The sequence below is a fragment of the Haemaphysalis longicornis genome, unplaced genomic scaffold, assembly GCF_048455015.1.
Source record: "Haemaphysalis longicornis isolate Haplotype H1 unplaced genomic scaffold, Haemaphysalis longicornis Haplotype H1 scaffold_1, whole genome shotgun sequence".
Classification (NCBI taxonomy): Eukaryota; Metazoa; Arthropoda; class Arachnida; order Ixodida; family Ixodidae; genus Haemaphysalis; species Haemaphysalis longicornis.
In genome coordinates this window covers 121139326-121166744 of record NW_027526203.1, presented here as the reverse complement: position 1 = coordinate 121166744, position 27419 = coordinate 121139326, and the positions used below count along the sequence as shown (strand labels likewise).

General features: G+C 47.8%; 1 protein-coding gene across 3 annotated transcripts in view; it reads left to right on the top strand.

The window, feature by feature from the left end:
- LOC144165722 (uncharacterized) overlaps positions 1 to 27419 on the top strand; it is a 74841-nt gene that overhangs the window by 26726 nt on the left and 20696 nt on the right. For 2 of the 3 annotated variants that reach the window (XM_077695522.1, XM_077695517.1), the window contains exons 3-6: positions 9493 to 9531; positions 12139 to 12174; positions 13170 to 13263; positions 21006 to 21175. In XM_077695522.1, coding sequence (XP_077551648.1) covers positions 9493 to 9531; positions 12139 to 12174; positions 13170 to 13263; positions 21006 to 21175 — 339 coding nt within the window. The remainder of the gene's footprint in view (positions 1 to 9492; positions 9532 to 12138; positions 12175 to 13169; positions 13264 to 21005; positions 21176 to 27419) is intronic. The other variant, XM_077695526.1, reaches the window with a different exon arrangement.

Genomic DNA, 27419 nt, shown 5'->3' with positions numbered 1-27419 from the left:
ACATACATACATACTGACAGACAGTTTTCGCGGTTGAGTAGCCCAGGAATGACAACAACATCTTTTAAAACCCGTGCACTGGCTGTCTCTCAGTCGGCGCAAGCGGTCGCCTACGGGGACCACCCCGCTCCGTCCCGAAAGCAGTCCCCGAACGCTAGCGCCACGAAGGAGTCAAGCGGCGGCAAACGTAAACACCGCCACTCACGCCCTCGCTCGTTGAAATCCGGGCGACGCGGCAGGCCGCACCTTGCGTGCGCTCTCATCCAGCGGCCGTGATTGCGGTACGCCGACCACCGAGCTCCAGGGCCATTTTTGTTTCGAAACTGTCGGCTAACACCACATCTGCTCAACTGTTGGCCCACTTGTCAGCTATGCAAATTACGCCATTGTCCTGCAACCGCCTTAGGACTAAGTACGACTCCTATTCTTCTTTTTGCGTAACTGTTAAGGAGGAGTGTTTTAGGCGCCTGGACGACGCGTCTATGTGGCCAAAAGGCTGCCTCTTCAAGCCGTTCCAAGGCAGGGTCCACCCTGGTATGCTGCACAGCTGTGAAATAACTCAAAATGATCAGTAAGTACGATAGTCTCGACATCTACTATAAAAACACTCGAGGTCTACGAACTAAGTCCTCTGAATTTATTAGAAATATTGTATGCTCTACATTTTCTGCTATTGTAATTACTGAAACCTGGCTTTCCGATGATATCTCGTCTTCCTATTATTTCCCTTCTAACTATCAAATCTTTAGAAGCGAACTGGACCTAAACAAAAAGGTGGCGGGGTTCTCATTGCCGTTGATCACTCAGTGCAGTGCATGCGGCGTGCTGACCTCGAGACCCTAGATGAATCAGTCTGGCTTGAAGTAGGCCTTACGAGGGGCGAGTGGCTACTCCTCGGTGCATTCTATATATCCCGGGATGTATTACCTTCTGAATTTAATCGAACACTCACATCCATAGAAAATGTCTCAAATGCACACTCCATAAGCTCATTATACTTGGGGACTTCAACAGCCCAGGTATTCGCTGGAACAGCCTTTCCTTGGAGCACAAAAACCATTACGCAGCTCAAAAATGCAGCATGTTAGTTGATTTTCAATCGTTCACCTCCATGTAGCAGTTTTGTCGCATAGAAAACTCTTGTGGTAATGTTCTAGATTTGTGCTTCTCAAACTTAAAAAACGTACAAGTGTGTGCCTCCGAAATATCTCTTGTGCACCCCGACAAGTTTCACCTCCCTCTTATTGTCTCTGTCTCGGTCACTGCCCAGCATCGCGATGGTGGTGTTGACCATTGTGAACTCCCGCGATATGCTTTCAAGCGTGGAGATTATGCTGGGCTGTATCACTTTTATTCATCCGCTGAATGGCCAAGTGTCTTTGATGTCAATGATGTTGACGAACAGGTTCAACGTTTCACCGACATTGTCAGGAATGGCATGGAAAAGTACATCCCTCTTTACAAGCCTGTTCATTCCAAATTTCCCCACTGGTCCTCTAAAGAACTTCGAAGTTCGCTTAAATTTGAGGACAGCGCCCACAAAAAGGCCAAGCGTTCCGGGCTTGACAAGTGGAAAGCTGAGTTTAGTCGGTATCACTCACTTTGTAAAAGCCTGTACCGGCGTGACCACCAGCCCTATATAGAGTCGTTACAGGCTGCTGCGTCTCAGAAACCTCCTGACTTATGGAGGTATGTACGCGGCCGTTCTAAGGCATCTAAAGAACACATTCCCGCTTAATTCCGACAATGAACACGTTGAGGATGTTGCCACCAGCTTTGCTTAGTACTTTCACTCTGTCTTTCAACTGTCTGATGGTAACGACGAACGCTTATATCGTTTAATAATATGTCTAATTTTAATACACTTGTGTTCCATGAAAAAAGTGTCAATGATAGCCTTAAACGGATGAAACCATCATTTTCCTGTGGTGCAGATGTAATTCCAGCAGCCTTCATGAAGGCTTACGGCAACATTTTTGTGCCTGTTTTAACTTCCATTTATAATAACTGCTTACTTTTCGGCAAATTTCCTCGTGTATGGAAGATGGCTCGAATTTTTCCAATATTTAGGTCTGGTGATAAGTCAGCCGTTTCTACCTATCGCTCGATCTCACTCCTTTGTGTCACCTCAAAACTATTTAGGTCAGCTCTGCACAAAGTTCTTGCGGCTCTGCGTCAAGAACGATGCGATACCATATCAGCACGGCTTTTTCTCGGGTCGATCGACGGTCACAAATCTTGCAAGCTTTATGACACAGGCTATGGCTACAGTTTGTGAAAACGGCCAGTTGGACGTTATTTATTTTGAGCTCAGTAAGGCGTTCAATGTGGTGAACCATCAGTTAATAATTAACAAGCTTGCTACGTCCGTTTTAGACGCAAGCCTTGTTGCCTTGTTGTCCAACTATCTCCTTGACCGGTCCTTTTACGCAGATGTAAACTACGAAAAGTCTAGTGTTTACCCTGCAACAAGTGGTGTACCTCAGGGTTCCGTGCTGGGTCCATTATTGTTTTCTATCTTTATGAATGATGTGTCAACAGTGTTAACAAACTCTTCATTTCTTCTCTATGCTGATGATGGCAAACTATTTAGGCACATTAGCGGTGTTCAGGACTGCTGTGCCTTGCAGAGGGATGTGTCGGAATAATCGGTCTGGTGCAGAAAAAATTGCCTAATTTTAAACCCCGCCAAAAAAACAAAGGTTGTCACCTACAGCCGGAAAACCCACCATCTGCTGTTTTCCTACAGTATTGAGGGAGCTCCTCTGCAAAGGGTTGAGGAGGTTAGGGACATCGGGGTGCTTTTCGACAGTACTCTCTCTTTTTCATCTCACATTAGGCTAATCACCCGGCGAGCGCTCCAAAGTCTTGGAAATGTGTGTCGGATTACAGAGCAATTCTCTGTTCCAGATCCATTTCTAATTCTATATAATGCAATATGTATCCCGCAGTTAGAATATATGCTTCTGTTGCCTGGAACAGCATCTCCAATTCTAGTAGTGATTTAATAGAACATGTGAACAAGAAGTTTTTATCCATTATTAAGCACCGTCATCAAAATCACAGTCCGGGTGCTGATTCTGACTTACCCATAGTTCCTTCCATCCCCTCCTTCAACTGCAGACGTATGCGTGCAGATCTTGCATTCCTTCACACAATTGTTTATGGTGACCTTTCTTGCGCAGACCTGCTTAACTGTTTAGAGTTTAGTGTACCACAAAGGCCCACCAGGTCGCATCGCCCGTTCTTGACCGCTGCGCGCAACTCCCCAATCATTCTCCTGTGTGCAGAATACAGAATTGTTACAACCGCTTCTTTGAACGCATTGACATCTTTCAAAAATTCTAAAGCGGCTAAAGCCCTCGCTTAATTGTTGGCCAGGTGGTATTCCTGCTGCCATTCTAAAAACATATGAAAATATATTCGTTCCTGTGTGCACTTCAATATTATTAACTGTCTCCGGTCTGGCATGCTACCTCATTCATGGAGTTTCTCGTGTATTCCCTGTTTTCAAATCAGGCGCAAAAAGTGACGCCATAAACAATAGGTCAGTCTCGCTTTTTTGTTCCGCAACTAAAATATTCGAGTTATCTCGTCATAGGGTCTTGTCTTTCTCACTTAAACATGTCAACATTCCTAATTAACATGGCTTTATGCGTGGTCGTTTAACTTCCGCAAACCTCGCGTGCTTCATGGAGCAGGCTTTCCCAGCAATCGTTGGTGTGGCCAGATTGATGTGGTCTACTATGACATGAGCAAGGCCTTTGATGTAGTCAACAACTCTTTATTGCTTCCCAAGCTCATCCTGTTAGATGTCCACGCTTCTTTGGTGAGTCTTATACGTTGCTATCTCCAGGAGCGATATTGCTATGTAAGTGTTAATGGTCAAACATCATTTAGGTACAGATCAATTAGTGGTGTACCCCAGGGCTCCGTTCTGGGTCCCATTCTTTTTTCCATTTCCATTACGATGTTGCTTCTGTCATTCAAAATTATTATTTTTTGGTGTATGCTGATGATATGAAAGTCATCAGAGAGGTGCGTAATGTTCACGACTCTAATTCTCTTCAGGCTGATATCATGTCATTCCGTCGTTGCTGCACCAATATCGAGTAATTTTGAACCCTTCAAAAACGAAAGTTTTCTCCTATGGTAGAAAAACTCAACAGCTGCAATAATCTTATAAAATTGTAAGCACTGCACTGCTGACGGTGACCGAAATTTTGCACTTGGGAGTACTATTTGATTATTTTCTTACTTTCTATCCCGCGTTACACAAATTACTCGACGCTCTCTTCGATGTCTGGGTGGTGTTTGCAGGATTTCTAGAGAGTTTAAAGGTCATCTTCCTTTCTTAAAGTTTTATTCGGCTGTCTGCTTACCTCTTCTCGAATACGGTTCTGATGTTTGGAATAGAACCTGCAAGTTCAATAGTGACCGCATCGAAAGGGTTCAAAATAAGTTAATTTCTTTTAAGTGCTAATGCACTTCTTAAGCGACCCTGAACCTGCGTCCACCGGCGATGTCCGCGCACGTGGAGCAGCCTGGCCGCTGACATGGCACATACCCACGTGGGGATTGGCCAGGAATCTCCTCGTCTTCCTTGGCAACGGGGGGAGATGGGCGCGCGCTGCCTGGCCGCTGACATGGCACATACCCACGTGGGGGATTGGCCAAGAATCGGGCGTGAGAAGGGCTAATGCACCTGCTTAAAGGAGTACTGACACGAAATTTCAAAGCTGAGATCCGCTCTAGCAATCAAGTACAACGACAACACAAATAGGTGTCTGTGAATAAATGCATCTTTCTTTCTTTGTAGTTGTGTGTGTGTGTGTGATCTCTCTTTCGCGAACATTACCGAACCGCGCAAATTCAACTCGTGCATTCGCACTTTCACATTCTTCCCCTCGGGGAAATTCGGGGAATTTTTTAAGCACTGTTTCCGTGATGTGCAAGAAGACGGAAATGGCAGCGTGTCTTTTCTGAAAAGTATTCCTTATCTTTGGTGTCGACGAATGTGAGCTGAAATTATCTTTTGTTATAAACTACTTCATGGTGATATTTTGTATGATGACTTGGTTACACTTATCAATGTCAACTTGCCGAAAAAACTTTTGCGAACATTTCGAACTTCTAGGACAGATGCTTTAAGTAGACGACATTCGTCCATCTGCAGAATACCATGTGCAAACAACCAATATTCCAATCGTCTTGATATATTCCAGAGCTGTTTTATGCAGAAATGCATTATAGTCGGGGGTTGTCGTGCGTCCCTTGGCCGGCGTGCGCAGCGCGTCTGATGATGATTGTGGCATGATGCTCCTAGGAATTAGCCAACCAAACAATCCATCACGAGATAGCTTCGCGTTCAACCACCATCGTCATCTTCCCGTAGGGGAACCGCTGAAGAAGAAGAAGGAGAAGAAGACAAAGCTGCGAAGAGGAGGGCTGCGTGAGTTTTGGCTACCGTTATTCTCCTCGGCCGGCGCATCTTCCCGATTTGAACCCGGTCGAAGAGCGGCTCATCGCGCCTCGACTCCCCTTCATGAGCATCAGGCGGCTGACTCAAGGCAACGGGCAGTTTGGAATCAAGGGACAGGCGGTGAACGTGCCCTTCGACGTATCGAAGGTTGTGCGGTGCCTTCATCGCATGGTACCCGAGGACGTTGCGTTCGACTTCCACATCAAGCGGAGGCTGATGAGTCCGGCAACGTACAAGCGCGGGTTGGTGAAGCGCGGCAACATCCTGGCTTGGCTCAACCACCTGGAACACACCCCGCTGTATCGCGCCATCAACGTTCGGGTCGATTGGAGTCGGCTCGATCACTTCGATGACGGCGGCGAACGAGAGGAACCGCAGGAAGACGACGTCGATGATGCTGGCGGTGAGTTCGAAACGATTCCCGACGACTTTGACGTGAACGATCCTCTGCAGTTGGCGGTTGCGTTCAACACGGTCTCGAAGACGCTTCTCTATAACGAAGCGGAAATGACGGGTGTGGGAAAAGAAAAAAATAAATGATTACGCTCACACTCTCGCCTCTCTCTTCGCCATTAATCGCATCACACTCATCGGTGCACCCAATGCATTTCTGCATCCTCACAATCCCCCTCGGGGAGGTGCGGGGATTTTAAGTGCGAAGCACTTCTCAGTCGGGCCTACTCCTGCTTCCACCGCCGTCCTCCGTCCGCAGCCTAGCAACGGAGCTAGCTACCGTGCCTAGCAACGGCGCCGGATTTCCGACGCGTGAGGACGCTCGCATAGCCCCTCCTCTCCCCCCTCGCCTACTCTCCTAAAGCCCCTTTACTACTCTCCAGCTCCCAACACCCTCTCTCGGCGCGCCAGCCAGGCCACTACACTATATTAAAAAAAACAGCATCCGGCGCCAGGTTTCGCCGCAGCGCGACGCTCTACCGACTAAGCCACGGACGCGACTTTTTTTTCTTTATTGCCAAACGAAGCATAACAACAACAACAACTGTACAAAACACGCTGAGCCAGGGCTTACCTGGCGAAACAATGCACTTTCTTCTCATTAGTTCACTAAACAACGACAGCACTTCTTCGTCACCTTTTTCCTTCTCTATTACTTCGCGGATTCTACCAACACTTTCTACAAAGTACTGTTCGACTGAACGTGCCCTGGGGTCACTGTTTCTGACGGCCATACGCGACCGCCAGATACTGTGCAGGCCCAAGAGCATTATTAAGTCATAGGGGTATTTGTTACTCTCAACGGGAAGAAACCGGATACCGTAGGCGTCTATTGGGAGGTCCTTCTGCAGCGTGCGCTGAAGAACGTCCCAATAGAACACAGCGTCCCAACAGTCGATGAACACATGCTCTACAGTCTCCGGCTTCTTACACAACCTGCAGTCTGTACCCCATGGCACAAAAATACCTCTCTCGTGCATCCATGCCAGTACTGGCAGCGTGCCGGTGTGCAGGTTAAAAAAGAAAGTCTTCACTCCCGGCGGTAACCACATCTTTTTTACACGTTTTAGAACATTCTGGCCGGGACGGCCTGCATACACACTTCTATACAACGGTACAGGGAATACAACACTTACTAAGTCTTTATACAGAACTCGTCTACTGACACTACTCAAATACTCCGCTGAAAACCTGCTTGACAAAAAATTAAATGAGAAAACGACCTCGCGCAGGAAGCGTGAGGACACCCTCGACATTCGCAAACACGACGACACAACGAAGCTCGGCAGTTCTCCGGCTAGCGCGACCTGCATGCAAGTGCGAAGGAAAGGGTCCCTTTGATCCCTAAGAAACATAAACCGTGACACAACCTGTCTCAAGAAGAGATGCCCTAGACCCAGTCCTCCACTGCCCACCGCTCGAAACAAGTTAGTCCTCGCCGTTCGCTCCCACCCGGAGTTCCACACAAAGGTGGCGAACACACGGTGGAAAAGTTGAAGATTCGTTCGTGTACAAAACAACGCCTGCAGCACATACCAAATTTTTGCCGCGAGGAAAACGTTACAGACGGTGGCCCGCGCGAAAAGTCGCGTCCGTGGCTCAGTCGGTAGAGCGTCGCGCTGCGGCCGCAAAGCCACGGACGCGACGCTGATATCAGTGTTAGGAACGCGCCTTATATCTCTAATGCATTCAAACTACGTCGTCAGCGGCGTGCGTTGGCGACTCAGCGGCGTTATAGCGGCTTGATAACTGCGTGGTGTACACGTGATACTACAAACCCGCTAGTTCTGCATTCTCTCACGTGACTGCGCCTCCTCTCCCTTCACTCCGGTCGGCGCTTCGAAGCTGAGGTGCGCTGCGGTGCGGTGCGCTCCTCCTCTCGAACATACACGTTAATTCACCAAGATTTCCGCAGAGGGACAAACGAGGCGTGTTAAGCCGAACGTGATCACGAGGGGGTGTTAATGTAACTAACGGGCAAAATGCCACCAAACTTCAACAAACTCCCCCTCATAGCATCACCCCGTGCTTCGCACTTCCTCATACTCCCCTTCGGGGAAATGCGGGGGAATTTTTTTTTCCTTGTTCTCTAATGACTTGAAAACTGTTGTAGCTTAAGTGCCTTTATGTCATTCCAAATTTATGTGCCGTATTTAGTTTATGCAAATCACGCTCTTGCTTGTTTGTTTTTCACTTTCCTGGTTTTGTGTTGCTTGAATTTCTGTAAGTTTGAGTGTCAGAGCTGGTACCGCTGAACTTATTTTTTCCATTTTTAAACTTTCTAACATTTTGTAACAAAACCTTCGTTTTAAGCGCACAATCTATCTCTGTCATGTTCATTGAGTATTTGCTTGTATATTTCCTATTTGTACCGAGCGTTAAACGCTTCGCTGGCCGAGTTTCATGGCTTCCAACACTAGGCATCTTGTTTTTTTGCGTTTTCGCTTACTTGGATTTCTGCAACAATTTTTACTTTATCGTTTCTGTCATACATATGGTTTTGTGTGTTGTGTCGTGTTGATTTTAGTTTTTTTTTATGTTTTGTATATGGTGTACCAGTACCAAGACCCTCGGGTTGTTCCTGGGCACCGAAAATAAAGGTTGATTGACTGAATAATTTAGCGATAATTAAACGTTAGTCGTACTTCTTGTGTGGAAATAAAAATGCGGAACGCGGTGCTATCATGGGCATTTGGAAGCTGCTGTGAGCGGCCGCCGGTGCTGGCGCGCTTGCTTGGGTTCCATCAGACGCGTCTCGTCCGGCCGCCCGTAATTGCGGCCGTATTTTTCAGTTTATGGTCCGAAAACGCCAATTTTCCCGAGCATTTTCCTTCGCGTGCGTTTCTCCTTGGAACACGGTACTTTGCGTTTCCGACCCTTTTTATGTCTACTGTAACATAACATTGCTTGCGTTATCGAAAATTTGAGTGGAGTTGGCCTCTAAGGAATGGCCAACGAAACATGAATAAATCTTCGACCACAACGTTTCGAGCTGAGCAAGGTGAATAAATTCTAACGTAAGATTTAAACATTATGGTAGCCCTTGATTGTGGGTAATCAGCTGTAGTATGGTGAGAATAAAAACATATTGGCGTAGTTACAGGTGGGCATCTAAACCACAAAAAACGTGAGCTTATAATTTTAATGGAATTTGGGAATATTTGTTCTGCTACCAGTTTTGTATTTTTTAATTATGCTTAAACATTTGGTAGACGACCGGTTTTCATGTTTGAGGTAACTCATGCAAAGTACAAAGAATGTGTACTGTCACTGAGCCAGCAGAAAACACCTGGGCTATGTGAAAGGACAGATGACTAGTAATGGTTACTGGATAAACCCGTTCCAGCTCAGTTTAAGTTACGAGGCATAGTAAGAATCAGTCGTGACATTTGGCACGGAGGATACGCATCATGGGCAGAGCCCATAATAATCCTTGTATAGCTCTTACCTCTTGGATCGCTCTGGCTTTCGTACGTAACTTTGCAGCAGCGCAACTGCCACTTATCTTCTCATTTGTTGGAATAAGCATGCCATACGTTTCCTCGTTCGTTCTCTAGTGCCTGCAAAACAAAGGAGAGCTCTGCAGCCCAAATACCGTGAGTATGAATTACTAGTGTGTTTAGCGATCACTAGTTCAGTGGGAAACCATTACGTAATGCGACCAGGGAAGCCCAAGTTCTGTAAATTTCTTTGCCGTGCATTTGAAAGGTTTGAATGGAAATACGTTGTCAAATAAAGAATAGAAAACGCCCAAACTGTTGTCTGCATTAAATCACAAAAACACCCTTTGTAAGGGCCTTTTGCTGGAGCGCGGACAGGTTTTTTGCTTTTTAGAAGTACATATGCAAATGGGAACACATAAATGCCGCAAAATACACGGCCGCTGCTTCAAATAGTTGAATACCTTCATAATGACGTTATTTGTGTGTCAAGAAACTGAGCACGCACGGTGAAGCCATTTAATACGTCTAATAATATTTGGCACCTATCGATTTATGTTTCCTCAGCCCGCCGTGTGCTCAAGCCGCAAATATTGTAACCTGGTGATATCACCAACTGATATTTGCACACTGCTTAGTTCTACAGGCTTTACTTTCTGTCCGACGTGTACGGACAGCAAGCGGTGAAAAATCCTATAAATGTAACAGGTAGCCGTTTGTGGGAAACTCGGTGTAACCTGCGCATTCGAAATTCTCCCCATTTCACCTGCCGTGAAACTTCGCTGTCTTAAAAGTGCATACCTTCCTCCGAAAACGTCGAAACAAATGCTAACAATTTTTAAGCTGTCAATATTAAACCTGCGAAAATATTCACCGCCGAAGGAAGACATAAAAAAGTGATTCTTGTGTCCCCGCTGGTGAAACATTTATTGAGAAAATAGCTTTTGAAAATAGCTGTGTCGTGACTACAACGCCTTCGGTAAGGGAAAAGAACTATAATTCCATCATATCACAAGCAGAACACGTCCTGTCGCCGCCATCATTCCTCATCGTCCTCTTCTTCTCATATGTGCGATCACTTCTTTCTCGTCTAGGGAGTAAAGTTCCAACAACCTCCCCCCGCGGCAAAAAAAAAAAGACGATGGACGCGTAGGGTATTGCCGTTGCACCTGCGTTGCGCTTATACTTCCAGCAGCGGCGAAGTTTCCTTCATGGTCCTGTCCCTGTCGTTCCACGAATACGGTAGCCTCGTTGACTGTTCTTGCGCCGGGACTTCCAAAAATGACGAAGTGTAGGGAAGTCATTGCTCCTATAATCGTCGTTTGTATTATCTTTTATCCAAGACTGGACTTTATCATGGACGCGCCGTTGACGCCGTTGTCCACCAGGAACGGCTTGTGCGACGAAGAGGTCTCGTTCGCATTGGTCTTCCAGGTTTGAGCGAAATAGAAACGACCACCTGTGCTTAGTGTGAATCACATTCTCATACCTTGCCCTCTTTGCTTCTGCCAGTGTAGTCAGCGTAATCATAGTTAAGTCCTGCTTTGATGAGCCAACCTTCTTGTCAGATCGATACAACCTTCTTGGGGACATGTCGTTAGAAGCTATATCTGCAGTTTTGGCTCTGTTGCCGCTCGTTGACAAAATCAGTGCACCGTAGGGTTTTCCAGCGAGGTCAAGCAAATCGTCAAGATTTGCACCATTTTCCGCAGGCATAGCTTGAGGTTCGGTTCAAGTTGAACGGCAGATTTTGGTGCGGCTTCATGTATCTCGGTGTCGTTGCCAGAGTCCTCGATACGGGTGGAGGCAGTCAGAGAGCTGCTTGAGTCGTCAAGATGTATGTTGGCCGGTGATGCACTACCGTGCCAATTGAAGTTGCGTGAGTCGGTGCGGGCAAGAAGCTGCGATGCGACATCGCCATATCGGAGACAAGCACCATAAAGTTCGCTTAGTGGGAACTGCATCGCTTGCCTTAAGAATGATTGCTATGTTACGATGATGTCACGAAACTCAAATGTATCCATAAACTCTTGCTCAGCATGGGCACCAGTCAAAAATGGTTTGATGTTTCGGTCGATGTTCCGTAGTTGCCTTGACTCGTAGTCAAGGCGGTCGGTAATGGCGGAAATTTCTTCATCCATTGTGTCCGCGTTCAAAATGGCAGCCTTCGCTTCTGAGATCAACTTCGTTATAGTACAGCGTTGAACACTTCGTTTGCAATACAGTTGATTTTCAGTAGGCTTCGTGCGTGGTTCCTTCATGATCAAGTCGGTGTTAGTTCTTTTCAGGCATTAGTCGCAACCGTTGCATAGATACCGTCTCGAGATTTCGGGATTTCGGCACCACTATGTCGCGACTACAACACCTTCGGTAAGGGAAAAGAACTATAATTCCATCACATCACAAGCACAACACGTCCGGTCGCCGCCATCATTCCTCATCGTCCTCTTCTTCTCATATGTGCGATCACTTCTTTCTCGTCTACGGAGTAAAGTTCCCACAAGTACCAACCGAATTATTACCGTAGATGGTGTAAGGACGCTGAAGTAATCCTTGAACAATCATATAATGCAGACTCCTAGTCGCAGTCTCTGCACGAGGCGTAGGAGCCGCATGGTAGTCTTGGCCCATAAATTGCAGTTGTGATTGATTAGCACGTTTTTAAATAATCTGCTTCGTGCAGTCAATATGTTTACTGAATAATAAAGCGGCTTAGGTGTGAAATTTGTACAACGTATGTGTTTTTTTGTTTTTTTTTACAAGGGTGGTGCCGTGGAATTCTTAAAGGCCTTCTTTGAGGTAAGAATTTCCTGGGTGCGGGTTTTCGAAGCCTTCCCGCTGTACCTAATGCCTGCATCTATTTCGGCCAGCGTGTGGAGAGATTACATCAGTGCTGCTTCCTGTATGACAGTCTGAGCGGAGAGACTGTACCGTTGATCAGAATGTGAGTACTCGGTGCAACGCAGTAAATGCTAGAGCTAAGCTGCAACTGCGAAGTTATGAGTTTGTCAGCGGCAAAGATGCAGCCCCGCCAAATAGCGGTTCGTCTCAATGCCACCTTTCAGCAAGGGAGCAATGTCTGCCGGAGCAGCTTATCCAAAAGCAGCTGTTTCTCTCTCCTGTTCATGTTCATATGCGAGAGTTGGTAGTCATCTCCGTGTGTGCATCTCTTACTCTGCGTCCCGTCAGTTGGCGCTGTTTCTCACGTTTTTAACACGCACGAACCAGCCCATTTACTCCCCGATCCAAGATGTATTCATAATAGCACCGGTTCGGGAGCAGCTCCAGAGCCACCAAGAGAGGAGTGCCGGCTTACGTCAAGATTCCTGTCACCCTGCTGTGCCTAGCAGGGGCGCAGCTGTGATAACAAATACGTGCTGTGTACCATGGGCCTATACTCACCCGCAAGTCCTGCTAAAGCATATATATGCATAAACGAGCCGCCGCTTTGTTATCCTTTCCTCAAAATTCTCCTCTGATGCGCGTTCATTTGACATAAAAGTGGAAAATACTCCAGAATTTTAGCGCTAATCTTTGCGGGTCTTTCACTGCCTTACGAGATATGCGAAGTACATTCGAGTCCATGTAGGAAGAAAATTGTCGGCGCTCGTCCCTTCAAAAGAAGCGCTCCAGGAAGCACAATGTCCGGACGAGCGAAAATGGGCAATAATGCTTTACAGCTTTTGGGGCCCACAGTGTGTGTAATAATAATTATGTGAGTTTGTTTTTTCAAGAAATAGGAAATGGTTTTTTTTATTTACTTTTTCAAGTCTTGACGAAGATTTTGTTTTCAGTGCTTCTCCAGCGGCTTGAAAAAGCTGAACGTCTACGACCAGACTGTTATTTTGGTGGCGTTCTCACAGTACCTCGTCGAGAGGGTGACTGCCGGTGAGTTTCCAGGCGAATTATTTTCCAGAAAAGTAGATTTGCTCCTAAGGAGAGCGTACAATTTGTCAAGCTTTGGAGTGCGTCACAGAGAAATCCCATTGGGCCCCAAAGCGTCCCGCTCATGTGCACGTGAATATGTCGTTGCCTGCTGGTTAGGAGAATCAACTTAATGTCTTATAAAACCAGGTAACAAAAATTACAGAACTAATTACCAGCTAGGCTCAGAACGTACCGGTTTCAAAACAGGGACAGCCAAGCACAAATAAAACGTGAGCACGCAGGCCACTAAGAAGGAAATATGAACCAATGTAGAAGTGAGTGCTTCCTGTTTCTTGTGAGTTGTGGTGTTTCACAGGTGTTCGTTTTTCACCAATGGTCACGTGTTGCCATTATTTTTATGCCGCTTAGCATAGAAAAAGCATAAAGTGTCGCATGTGCGCGAGCAGCCGTGTGAGTGGCCTAATCCAATAGGCGAACTAGGCAAGCCTAAAGCCAGCGAAGGCCCAGGCAACAGAAAATCAGAAGGATTTCATTTCTGGAGTTACGGTTTGCTGCAAGCGTCTTCATTTACGACTATCTTTCAAAGAAGTTCGAGCTCTTGATTATTTTCACCAGCAGGTATGTTTGCAGCAGAAGAGAAGACCGGCCGTTACTAATGGAGACGGCCTTCCGTGCACGGCGTCATCATAACTGCCCTCTTATGTACCCGTCTTCGAAACTTCCTTCACATAGCAAAACGTTTCTTTGTTTAACGGCACGATCAGGTTTAATTTAGATAAAAAAGAGAAATAAAAGATGTCAAAACGTACGTTCTGAGTTTTAGAGCGACGAAGCAACATCTGGCATACAAGGCGCACCGTAGTGGAGGGCTCCGGGTTAATTTAGATCGCCTAGGTATCTTAAACGTGCGCCCAAGTCTCCACACAGCGGCGTCTTCGCTTTTCGCATCCCCTTGGGTGGGACGGGAACCACGTCCTTGGGATATTGGAAGTCCTAGTAAAATCTCTGACCAAAAACCAATTGAACAGTGCCAGTAAAGCAAATTTTATTATGCGAACGAAATCGACTCTGGAGTGTTGTCAACGCAAAAAAAAAAACGACTTCTAAGCGGAATATGTTACTCAAAGCTTCCTTCTGGTATTTTGAAATAGAGTTTACAGGGAAACTGGACAAATTTATAAACATTCTGGGATGATTACTTGCGCATATTGAAGTCTGGAATCCCTAGACCATGTTTCGTTCACTATGGTTGTGGTTACGCAAATTTATTTAATAGAAAATTGGAGGAAGCTCGCATTACGCGTAAGACTTAAAGCTAGCGACGCTGTACGCAGCCTTCACGATCATCACGACGGTTTAAGTCCTTAATTCCTGCCAATGTGCTCCTTCTTAGCTGGCGCAACAACCTTTAATGCGTCATTATTATACGTGTGGGCTTCTTTTATTTCTTGGGAAGTGATAATCATTGGACATCACCTTGGAGGGGCGTACGCTGTGACGTGTCTTTCTCGTTCCGAGCGAGTATTGTGAAAATTACGGTGAACGCTGACGTCTTTTTGGCCAATTTTAGTCAATCTCCCTAAGTGGGTACGCTAGCCTTTGCACACGCGCATCAGGGACGCTCGGCGGTCGCCGCGAAGCACGCACACACAAGCGCTCGGCATTTTCTGTGTTTATTGAACTGCCGGGCGGTCGCCGAAATCTTGACCAACCTCCCCAAAGTGGGTAAACGTGGGTTGACAAACGTGTGCCGGGGACGCTGGGCGGTCGTCGCGATGCACGCACACACAAGCGCTTGCCATTTTCTGGATTTTACATGCGGGCGGTCGCCACGAGGTAGGCGCTGCCGTGTGCTCGACATTTTCATGGTATTCTTAACTGTGGGCATGAAACCCTAACGATTTGCTAAACAGCTTAACTTTTCAAATCAATTTGACACTGCTTCCCTCCTCCCTGAATCCTCCATTCGGAATTTCCATGTTTGGTGTGACGTTGAGTCTTGCACGCTTCCCTTGACTTCGCGGTGCGCGAGCTCTCCAAACAGATCAACCGGCCGTCCTCCGGCTGGTCGACGCAATCCGTTCGCTCAGTTAAAACTAACCTATGACAACTTTTGGGCCCAGAAGAATGTAAATTTAGATTGTTTCTTTGTAGATGCTATCAAGGTTAGTAAAATCCAAGAAGTCTACGTGCCTCCACACAAGTGTACACACGACGCTTTGCTGACTTTCCTTCACTAGGGTTGCAAGCCCCGTCTGCCTGTGCGATTGGTACGTTAGTAAAAACTCGGAGGCCAATTAAAAGCGGGAGAAGTGTCGTCCAAGTTAATAAGGGTTATATCAACAGACAACCTCTAATTGTAAAGCGTAAACAAGGGAGCGGGAAGCACTTCTCGTTCAGGGCGAACTAGCACAGCGAGCAGCAGCATGACCGCATATTTGAGTTCCCTTTCCTGCCACGAACGCCGTTGCTAGTGACACGAATTCATGGGGTCTTCATTGACGCTGACTGGACAAGCGTTATTCGAGAAATACTCATTTCAGCTGCTGGGAATGCTGAAACAAAAAAAAAAGAAACAGACCAAATGACATATACTTCTTATTTTCTTGGCGGCAACAGTGGGTGTACGGCCGAGTGGTCTAAAATACTAGCCGTAGTGCCTCGCATAGAGCCGTTTCGATTACAGATAGGACTTGCTTCTTTTTTGGATTTGATTTGTTTGGTGATGTTTTCTATACTGCACTCACCATTTCACGCTGCAACGTTTATTGCAACACCAGCGAGTTGGAGACTGCGCGAGGACTGACCCCGGCATGTTGGCGGGGTGTAACTTGCGATCACAGTTCCGAATCAGCCACCTGTCAGCCCCGTGCGAACACGCTTTTTACGACACAAGGACGAACAAGAGAGCTCCAAAGCTTGGAATGAGCGCCCTGCAGATGAGCGTCTCCAATGGAGCCGTTGGCGTTCAGCTACTGCATGCCCCTCGGCTAGTGAACGTTGCGATTCTAAGCGGTCCTTGCAAGGTTATATGACCCACTCTACAGATGACGACATGGCAGAAGGGCTGTATGCAGATTTCAGAGCTATAAGGAATCACCAAACAACGATGACGTCAGATACCAAGCATATTCTTGCGGGGAAAGGAATCCGAAACTAGTTTCAACTGCAAACTTAGACATCGAGCAAACACATTGCAGGACAAATACGTGTCATCTGCTGTAGTTGTTAAAGCCGCCGAAAAATTCGGGTGGTGTTTCTTTTGTTTTTTCAGGCTTTATAAATAAACACGGTTTTATCGAACGGATCAACGATTAGAATTGTGTTTCTTTGAGTGAGTATATCAACGCAAACAAAAACAAAAGTTTGGCTGAAGCATTTCTCTTAAAAGGACACTTAAGTGAGTTTTTCAAACTTCTCTTTTGGTCTTCACAGCATAGGCTGGCTCGAATAAACACACGTTTATTCATTTTTACTGTCGTTAAGTAGTGTTTAATTTAAAAAAATTGCTGCGGCTTAGCTCAGCTGACCTTGGATATGCAAAGCAAAAGCTTGGCTTAGTCTGGTTCAGTCTTGGTTTCGCTTGGTTAAACCGTTGATTTAGCTGCATTGCCGACCACGGTTGAAAGCCGTTCGGTTCCGTGCAACGCTCGCAGAAGGAAGCCGGGCGAACGCGGCTTTCGCTGGGGCGAACGCGGCGTTCATTCATAGCGAACGCACCATTCTCTTCGCCGGGCGCTGGACGAGTCACGTTGGCCGAAACGATCCAGCGCAGCACGCATGGTAGGCTGCGGGGGTGGTTGGCTGCCTCGGCCGCAGCGGCGGTGGCGACCGCTGTCGGCACCCGGTCGCACCGACAGCGGTCCCGGCGAATCACGCGATGCGCTTCGAGGGTGTGTCGCCGGGGTAAGTCTCCGGTTGAAAGGTCATTTGCGCAGCATCTACGAAATCTCTGGACCAAAGAAGTAAAGCTTTGCTTAAAAAGTCTGAAAGCTGAAAAAAATACCATGCGACATTCCGGCTGCCGCACCAAATACCGCAAATGACGCGTATCCGGATGCGATGTCATTGGAGGATGTCCAACATCAGAATTCAAACCAGTTTCGGTTTCGGTTCTCTGCATCTACTTGCTTGGCACCCGGTGTTATCATTCGTTGCGCATTTTGGATATCTGAGGAATGGGAATACCGCGCTTCTTCCATATTTTTGGCTATGGCACACGTGTATAAGCCTTCCAGGACCGCTTACAATCGTAGCGTTCCCTATCCGGGGCGTACGCAATGGCTGAACGCCCTCTGAGTCGTCGAGGAAGCTTAACTGCGAGGTGATCCGGTCCCATCTTTGGACCTTACCTGGCTCGTCGCTCTGTCGTACGAGGCTTGTTCGCACTGGGCCGAGAGTCGGATGATGCGGTGCTGTGCCCGCAGGCAGCCGGCACTTATACTAACACCACGCCAGCGAGAACTCGTCATCGTGTCAGTGTCACGCTGCACGCATTCTGCCAACTCGTTCGTGTAGCAATGAAGGTTGCAGCGCAACCTGTCGAATTTAATATGAAAAACAATATATTAGTGCAAAAAAAAACAAGTTTAAAACACAAGTCCAACCGGGAATTCGAACTTGCCAATCGGACCTTCCTGCACCTAGTGCTTCAAACCACACGGCCAATGCCCCAGCGCTGTTCTTGATGGAAATATAAACTGCATAACCAATAACCTGTTTATTTTTAGCTTTAGCACCACCGGAACCTTATATGAGTATTTCCGAAATAGAACTTCAGCAGCAGGCGTCACCCAATCACCCAGGAATCCCTCTCATTCCTTAGGCAGGAAACGCAATCCCAAATATGTGGTCGTGCTTCTGAACGCTGTATACTAGTTAACTCAGCGCATAAAAGGGCTTCCTGTTCATTGTATTAACGTCCCACTATAACCGTTTCGGTTGATTTTAATTTCATCGAACATCTATTAACCCCTCTGCCTCTGCCTTTAATTGCCTTTTATTGCCTACTGCCTTTAATTGACCTTGTATTTCCTTCTAGCATACCGGTCAGCGAAGCGTCGCAAGGGGGCCTATGTGGAACTACTTTGACTTCCTAACCCGTCGAGGTGGCTCAGCGGCTAAGGCGTTGTGCTATTCAGCCTAAAGTCGTGCGTTCGATTCCCGGCCACGGTGGCCGCTTTTCTGATTGAGGCAAAAAGCAAAAACGCGTGTGTGTTCGAATGTTTGGCACAATTTAAACATCCCAGGTGGTCAAAATTATTCCGGAGCCCTCCACAACGGCGCACCTCATCGCCTGTGTAGCGTCGGTGTGTTAAACCTTGTAAAGAAATCACTTTGACTTCATAGACTTCAGTAAGTTTAACACAGCTACAAACAAACAAACTAAAGGCACATTCTTCCATCACAATTTGTGTGGTGGGTGAGCAAATGAATTGCGACGACCCCATGGGGCCAGGAGATGACTCTGTCGGAGCCGCGCTGCCAGTGTGTGGGGCAGCATAGAGCATGAAGCCAAGCCTATCTAGAGCAAGCGACATACGAAAAGTCAAAGGAAATCGGCAGGTGGGTGCAGACAGGAGCAAAGCACTTTAGAATTTATTTTCTGACTAAATGAAATCGTGTAAACGCTCCGAGGTTGGTCGAAACATGGATTTCCTAATTCGGGAGTTTCCCCTGTGGCATATTACATAAAGGCATTTACAGAAACACGAACAAGCTAGCTCGCGTATGAACTTCAGTACTCGGTGAAATAGTCCGTGCACCCAACGTTCCAGGTCAGGAGGGCGGCCAGGTTGGAAACCCCAGACTTCAATTAGCTTAAGTAATACCAAAGTTTAGAAATACGTTCAGTGTCCTTTTAAGCTAGGCATCACTTTTTTATCGAGGTGGCGTAGGCTGGAGGCTGGCAATAATTTTTCTCCTGTCAGCTTGAGACTCGTTAACGTTTCAGAGAAGCTGTGAAAACTGACTAATTGTGCGGTGGGGTTTTGTAGCAATCGTTTCCGGTCATGGCTTAGTTGTAGTCGAAGTGGCCCCGTGTGGTTTGTACGACCTTACAGCGGTGTGGCGTTCAATAATTTTCTACCTGCTGTCTTGTGGGAAGATCAAAGATTTCAAGCATCGTATTTTCGTAGAACTATTCAGTCTACTATTACGTCTAGAACACATTACCTCCTGCTTCCAGGTGTAATTTTGCACCGTCTCCTCCACCTCCTTAGGTGGTATAAAATTCATCCACGTTGATGATACTCCTTTTTTTACCCATCCAAATGTTAACCGTAGGCTTGTTCCACGAATGTTTTGATGAGGTGGGTTTTTCCGCTAAAAAATCTTACCCTGAAATAAAACGCAAAAAGAATAAGCCCCTTCCTCTATTAATGCAGTTTTACGGGGGAAATTACAGTCTATCGGCAACGGCAGAGCGAAATTTTAATATTCGTTCCGATAATTCGGGTGTAGCTTAATAATGATTGAACAATAACGCCTTATTGACGTATAAAACAAGTACAGTTTCCGGGCGTGCCCACATTTATAGCCTTCCGTACTTACTATGAACGATGTAATAGCTTTCGCAATGAATTGAAATAAATAAATGGTATTTTGTTTGTTGCCTTCGCACAGCAGGCTCGAGTAGCCCTTTTTCTGGTTTTCGGGCCCCTAGTCCAAGTCCCCTCTGGCTTGTTCGGTCTGCTTAATATGATGTAGCAGAGCGCGTTGTTTTTGCTCGTCCTGCCTGGTTATCACCAGCCCACAATGCGCTGCACTGGGCTGTTGAATGCTTGTGTTAGGGGTGTTGTGGTGCATCCGCACGTGGTGTGCAGTAGTTTTGGGGCACTTCCGCACGATTGACATAAGTGTTTATACCTGCTTGGGTAGCTTTTACTCCGGAGATTTAATCTTAGAAATTATTTCGATTGAAGTTGTCTTCATGCTGCCGCATCTTCTTTGTAGAGTTTTTGTACGTTTCTGGAGTGTGTTTCCGAATGCCTGTGCACAATTCCAGCATATGAATAGAAGTAAACGGCACTGCGCCAAAGTTAGAGTGCTGGTTCATCCGAGGTGGCACGCTTCCGTACGTGCCCTCACGCCAGACCGTTGGTGGGCCCGGCCGAGACTCTGTTCTAGCATGCCCCTGAATTTACACTAACGCGTGTTTCTTCGAGAACGTCGTTTTTATGATGTCTTCCAGCACAACATCCACACAGAACTGAAGTAAACAGCCTTATAACACCCGACGTCTTTAGGCAATGTGTTAATGACCGAAGACAATTCGAAAGATTACACGAACTCAACACGTTGAAGTAGCCTTGTTTAAGTCCTTCTGGCCATTTTCTGTCTGTTGTATTGTTTCGTGCTGAATAACCAATAATATAATATCGGTGTTATACAGGATAAGAATATGCCTTTGTAAAAACAATTATTACCTACGTTTCTGCTGGACGATATGTCGTTGTTGTGTTGTTATTTCGGCAGTGAAGACAAAATTCAGTTACTTAAAAGGAACCCTCTTTGTGCTCGCTAGATTAGGGTGAACGCATTGAACATAAACATGACATAATTTGGAAGAGGTTTGAGCTTACATAGCAGTTTTTTTATTTGTACGCAATGTTTTCAATTGAGCTCACCTGAGCTGCAGCAATACTTTACAAGAGCAAAAGCAGTAGAAAATTTGTACCATTTACAAAATACTTGTAAAATTTTACAAACATACAAAATTTCCGGTATTTATATCTACGCAGGTGCCGGTAACGAGGTTCTGCAGGGATTGTGCAAGACCCTGGAACCAATTCTAAAAATTGTAACCGGCGGAACATTGAAGCTCGACTGCGGTAACCTCCAGCTAAACAGCAAGGTCATCTGTGATGATCCTCTTAGGGTTGGAATACCTTCGGAGATCGGACTTGGCGACGTGAGCTTTTTTTACGGGAACTGTATGACCGCAAACTTTCCGAAAAATTCCAATTGGAGCCGAAATCATGTGATCTGTTTTAAAGGAACCCTGCAACACTTTATTCAAATTTTTTTGAAATCCTAAATGCTCGCAGAACGTAGTCACCCAACACACCCAGAACTTATATTAGGGGTCGCAAAGTACCTCGGCCAAACATTACTGCTCTATGCCCATCAGATAACTTATGAACTTTTTCTCTTTCCCGGTCCTGACGTTGTTCGACGGCTCGAATTACGTCACTAAGGCCATGTAACGGCTGTTGCCCGATTTTCCTTCAGTTGCAGCAATGAACTCTTTTCGATAGCAACTTAAAAAGAAAGCAACAAAAACAAAGCAGAAATTGAAGGCGTATCTGGTGCGACGAGCAAATCACGCAGTGGCAGTCCGTGCTGGCGATAACTAAAGCTTTCGCAGTGGTTCCAGACACGAAGGAAAGAGTGAAGGCGCTTATCGAAAGTGTTGCAGAGTCCCTCTAGGCAAGCAGAACCATTGGAAATGTTGTATAGGTGTAAAAGTGTGGTAGTTTTAACACTTCCATTGTCTTTTTCTGAACAAAATTTAAAACATACTTCAATGATGTGGACATCAAGTAACTTTTATTTGGTGTAGGCAGAGACCTCTCAGGAGTGCGTCTTGTAGAAGCTAATGTTTGGTACTTTCTCCTGGGCAATTCAACTACACCTACTAGACTATTGTCTGGCCTTACGAAAAAGTGTTCTCATTGTGGTAGCTCATTAGTGGCGCAAAATGGTGACATCGAAGGTACTTGTCCCTGGGATAGTAGTAATTCCTCTCATTTGATTGTCTTGAAGCCGGCCGCTGTGGAACGTAGTCTCCATGCCAAACAATTATTCTCAGCGGATGAGACTCACCCCAACAACGCAAAACAAACAGATACAACGTGCAGAGGTAGACCTCACGACATTCCAGAGGCGATGCTCGCAGCTAGTAAACCAATAGCAGGTTACTGTCTCCTTTGTATCACTTTAGGAGCCGGTGTCACTTTCCCTTGTGCTGCTTCCACAAGTAGGGCAATGAACGCCTAACTTTCGTCAGTGGTTACCGTCGTTGTGCGTTTTTACGACAGATATGCCTAACTCTAACGCTGGTGATGTATAATTGTACTACATTTCAGCGACAGGCGCGAGAAAACGACTGGAATCTTGTAACTTTAGGTCACCTTCGAACTGCCTATCTTGCTTTTCACGAACCAAAGCTTTTGGCGAGTTTTTGCTGCTATTTCGTGTTGAAATTTCACCATCGCATGACGATATGCATTCGAAGGGGACGTTATGCCTTCCCGGGCTACCAAATGTTGTTTGAGGTGGAGTGAACATTCGAGTCGTTGTTCTGACCTTAGATTATTTTGACTCGACGATACGGCTCTGGTCTGTCTAAGCGACAAAAATAGTGTTGTACCATCCCATCAAATCTACTGTAGATTACCCGTATGTTAGATGGCACTCCTGAATTGGTTTCTAAGGAAAATATGTGTCGGCTCTATAATCACCAGTACACAAGTGTAGCTTAACTCTTCATCGATACTACCAGTGCAGATGCAGCCTTCATACATCGATCTATAGAGTGAAGTGGACACCATCTATATTTAATATGTTCGTGAGCGAACAACATTTCAGACATATCAAAGTATTACTTTGTTTATTATTTTATATTTCTTCTGTGAAAATATTTTATGAAGTGAACTGAAATAGTTCACCTTCTACAACGAGACGCCCAAGGTGAGGCGACCTCCATTACCGTCAACAATAATTCAGAGCTTAACGGCAAGGCTACGCGAGGCAAGAGCGTGAGGAAGGAGGTCATTCGGGCCTCCCGCATGCCGAACATGCCTGCAGAAGAGATCAAGATCGTGCTTAGGCCCCGCGGCGGGCTAGACATCGCGAGAAGGGGCGCAGCGTGCGTCGCGGCGGCCGTCATGGCGGCAGCAGGCATCGAGAAGACGGAGCGGGCCGAAGACATGGCATGCCCCAACTACCAACAGAACATCATGGTGATCAGTACACCGAACGCAGAACCAGCCGAAAAGTGCGTCCGACTTCGAGAGATCGAGGTCCAGGGAACCAAGTACGAGGTCAACGCGTATGGGACGGCCGCACACGGCACGGTCAAAGGAGTAATCAAGGGAATACCGACGCAAGACAGCGAGGCAGATATCTTAGAGCAAATATTGACAAAGCACAACCCAACGGCGGTGGGGGGCCAAACGCATCGGCACGTCGATGACGGGGATCGTCGCCTTCGAAAGCGAAAAGGTACCAAGGTACGTGAGGTACGGGTCAGCGCTCTACCAGTGGAACCTGTACAGAAAACAAATCGAGGTGTGCAAATGCTGCGGGAAGGTCGGCCATCGCAGTGACGTATGTTCCACACCGAACGCAAAAGTCTACCTGGGGTGCGGCGCAAGCAACCCAAGAGACGACCACAAATGCGTCCCCAAGTGCAAGCTTTGCGGCGAGGGCCACCCCACTGGAGAAAAGGCCTGTAGAGCGAGATTCAAGATCCCGTTCGTGGTTCGAAGATCAAGATGGGAGCGAAGAAACACCGAGGAACAGCGGAGGCAGCGCGTGCTCTCGCCAGCCTCCTTCCCCCAGCTGGGCGACGTGGCGTCACGTGGCGCGGGCAGATCACGCCACGCATCACGCAGTGCATCACGCCACGCATCGCGGAGTGCGTCACGACGCCCGACGTCACAGCCACGTCACTCCTCCCTCAGCACCTCGCACGGCGGTCAACAACCACGAGAAGGAGTGAGCTGGGCTAACGCCATGAAGGGAGAGAACAAGATGGCGACGAACGGGCACAAGTACGGCGGCAACCAATGCTGCGAGCAACTGAGAATGGCCAACGAGTCAATGGCGAAACAGCTTGCAGAAATGGAAAAGAGGCTCTGGAACCTACAAATGCAGTTACAGCAGCAGCAACAGCAACAACAGCAGAAGAATCGAACGGGGTCAACGACCGTGACATCAGGATCCACTTCGGCAGGGAAGCAGCTACCGACGCAGCAGCAGCAACCAAGTCAACAGAAGGAGCAACAGCAGCAGGAACAAGTAAATCAGCAACCAAAGAAAGAAGCAACGACAATGGAAATCGCAAGGGAGGAAGAAGACGAAGAAGCACCAAAGAAGCGAGCAAGACCATCAACGAAGAAAAACTACGACGCCCAGATCGAGGAGCTTTCAGCCACGGTCAACAACCTCTCGGCCACGGTCAGCAACCTGACGGTCACGGTCAACAACCTAGCGACAGCGAGAGAGCAACGGTTCGCAAGACTAGAAGAGATGATCTCCACGTTGGTGGTGTCCCATAGGAACCTGAGCGAGCATTTCGAGCTCGCAGAGCAAACGCAGAAAATCATGGTACGCAGCCCAATATTCGCGGCACAGTTCGCCAACCACCCGTACCTCCAAGAACAAGCGCAGCAACCAGCAGTACAACAACCATGCCAGGGCAGTCTGATCACGCAATAAGGTCGGGAGCGCAGTCATTCACGATCTGGCAATGGAACTGCCAAAGCCTCGGAAACAAGAATACGGTACTACAGCAACACATTCGAAACTCGTCAAGGAAACCAGACATCATCATGCTGCAAGAAACGGTGGTGCAGAACCCGAAACTGCCGGGGTACAGAGCCTACGCCGACTCGTCTGGTCGGCGTGGGATTTGTACCTTCGTGCGAAAGGGACTGAGCGCGATAGAGCGACAACTGAACAACAGAAAAAAGACTAAATACGAACACATCTGCGTCGAGGTCGCACCGGGCAGGAAGTGCAGGCAGGGGCTGTACGTGGTGAACGTCTACAGCAACCCGAAAGACTACAGCCAGAGATTCAAGACCTTGCTGAGGGCAGCGAGTAAGCTGGCCAAGAGAACCACGCTGGTGGTGTGGGGTGACTTCAATGCACCACACCACTCGTGGGGGTACAACAGAGACACCGCCAAGGGTAAAGACCTGATGTACGAAGCGACGGAACAAGGATACACCCTGATCACGAACCCCAAGCAACCTACGCGCACGGGCCTCACGTCGACTCAACGGGACCCCACGCCGGACCTAACCTTCATCAAGAACGGAGGAGAGGTTACGTGGCGCAACACCGGAGACGATCTGGGGAGCGATCATTACATACTAGAGATCGAACTGGCAGGCACAGGCGGATGCAAGATCGAACACAAATGGACTGACTGGTACGCCTTCCGCAAGCAGAGAAGAGACGACCCGGGAAGGCTCGACATCTAAGATATTAAAGCATGGACGACGAAGCTGAAGAAGTCCAGGAAGCGACCCAGAAGATCGAGACCAGCGAAGACATTACATGCGTAGACAGCCGGCTGGCGCACGTCATCGAAGCGAAGAGGTCCATCAAGGAGCGCTGCAAGAAGCAGCGATGAACAGGAAGCTTCGAAAGAAGGTGGCGGAGCTAAATCGAGCGATTGAAAAACACAGCGCGTTCCTCTGCAGACAGCAGTGGGACGAGGTGTGCAACCGCATCGACGGCAGCCTCCACCAGGGCAAGGCCTGGTCTCTGATCAGACACTTGCTCCACGAGACCAAAATTAAATCATTCCAGCAGAACCGCATGGCGCAGGTCATGCGCGAAGCCGAGAAGACCCTTGGCAGAGCCGAGCTGACCAAGAAGCTGAGCGCCAAGTATCTACCACAGACGACGGCCGAACAACACCCAGGATACGCGGGGACCCCCAATGCCAGGCTGGATCGGGACATCTCGACGGCCGAGGTTGCAAAGGCCTTGCGGGAGCTGAACACCAGATTGGTAGCGGGACCACATGAAGTCTCAAATAAGGATCTGAGAATCCTCGACGACTCGTCGATCAAAGCGCTGACAAAATATTACAACAAATGCTGGCGAAGCGGCCGACTACCGAAACAGTGGAAGACAGCTAAAACGGTACTCATTCCAAAACCGGGAAAACCACCGAGCATTGAGAACCTGCGGCCAATCTCGCTAACATCGTGTGTGGGGAAGGTCCTAGAGCACGTGCTGGCGAACAGGTGGCAGGACTTCCTCGAAGAAGAGAGGCTGTATCCGGAATGGATGATCGGGTACAGGAGAGGCTTGAGCACCCAAGACGCGATGCTACAACTGAAGAAAGAAATCACCGAGGACGATACAAGGAACAGCAAGGTAGTAGTGGGCCTAGACCTGCAGAGCGCCTTCGACCGAGTGAGGCACTCGGCCATCCTGGCGGAAGTGTCAAGGCTCAACATGGGAGAGCGGAGTTACAAATACATCAAGGACTTCCTGTCGGGCCGCAAGATCGAGCTGCACGCGGGAGAGATAGATTTACCAGAACGAGACGTAGGCAGCGTGGGCACACCTCAAGGGTCGGTGATCTCACCGCTGCTCTTTAATATTGTCCTGATCGGAGTCGCCGAAGTGGTGTCGAGCGTCCAAGGCGTTCGACACACCATTTATGCAGACGACATCACCCTATGGACGGCCGGTGGCACAGACGCAGGCATCGAGAGAAGGCTGCAGAAGCCGATCTCGGCCATCGAAGACCGGTTGGACGGAACGGGTCTGCAGTGTTCGTTGTCAAAGTCAGAGCTCCTGGTATACTCGCCCCGCAAGGTTGGTCGGCAGCCGCTGCCCCCAAGGGAGTGCGATCGCCTGGAGCTGATCACAAAGACAGGCCAGCGAATACCCGAAGTGCCAGAGATCAGGGTGCTGGGCATGCTTATCAACGGCAACGGTAACAAGGAGAACCTGATGAAGAAACTGGCGACCAAAACGGCAAGTACCCTGCGGCTGCTCCAGCGCGTAATCACCAAAAAGACGGGCATGCGCGAATATGGGCTCGCGAGACTGGTGCAGTCTTTCGCGATCAGCCACGTGGCATACACGGCGGCGTACCACAAGTGGACGCAGACCGACAAGGCCAAGATAGACATTATGATCCGAAGAATGTATAAACGGGCACTAGGTCTAAACAAATCGACGAACACCGAACGACTGCTGCAACTGGGCGTCCACAACACGGTGGATGAGCTCATCGAGGCCCAGCTAGAAGCACAACGAGAACGACTGGCAGCGTCCAAGACGGGTAGAGCCATCCTCGGTACCCTGGGCTACGGCTACCAGATTACGGGGAGGCAACTCCAAGACCTAGACGAAAAGGTGCGGGAGAACGTGCGGGTGAGTCCCATTCCAAAGAACAT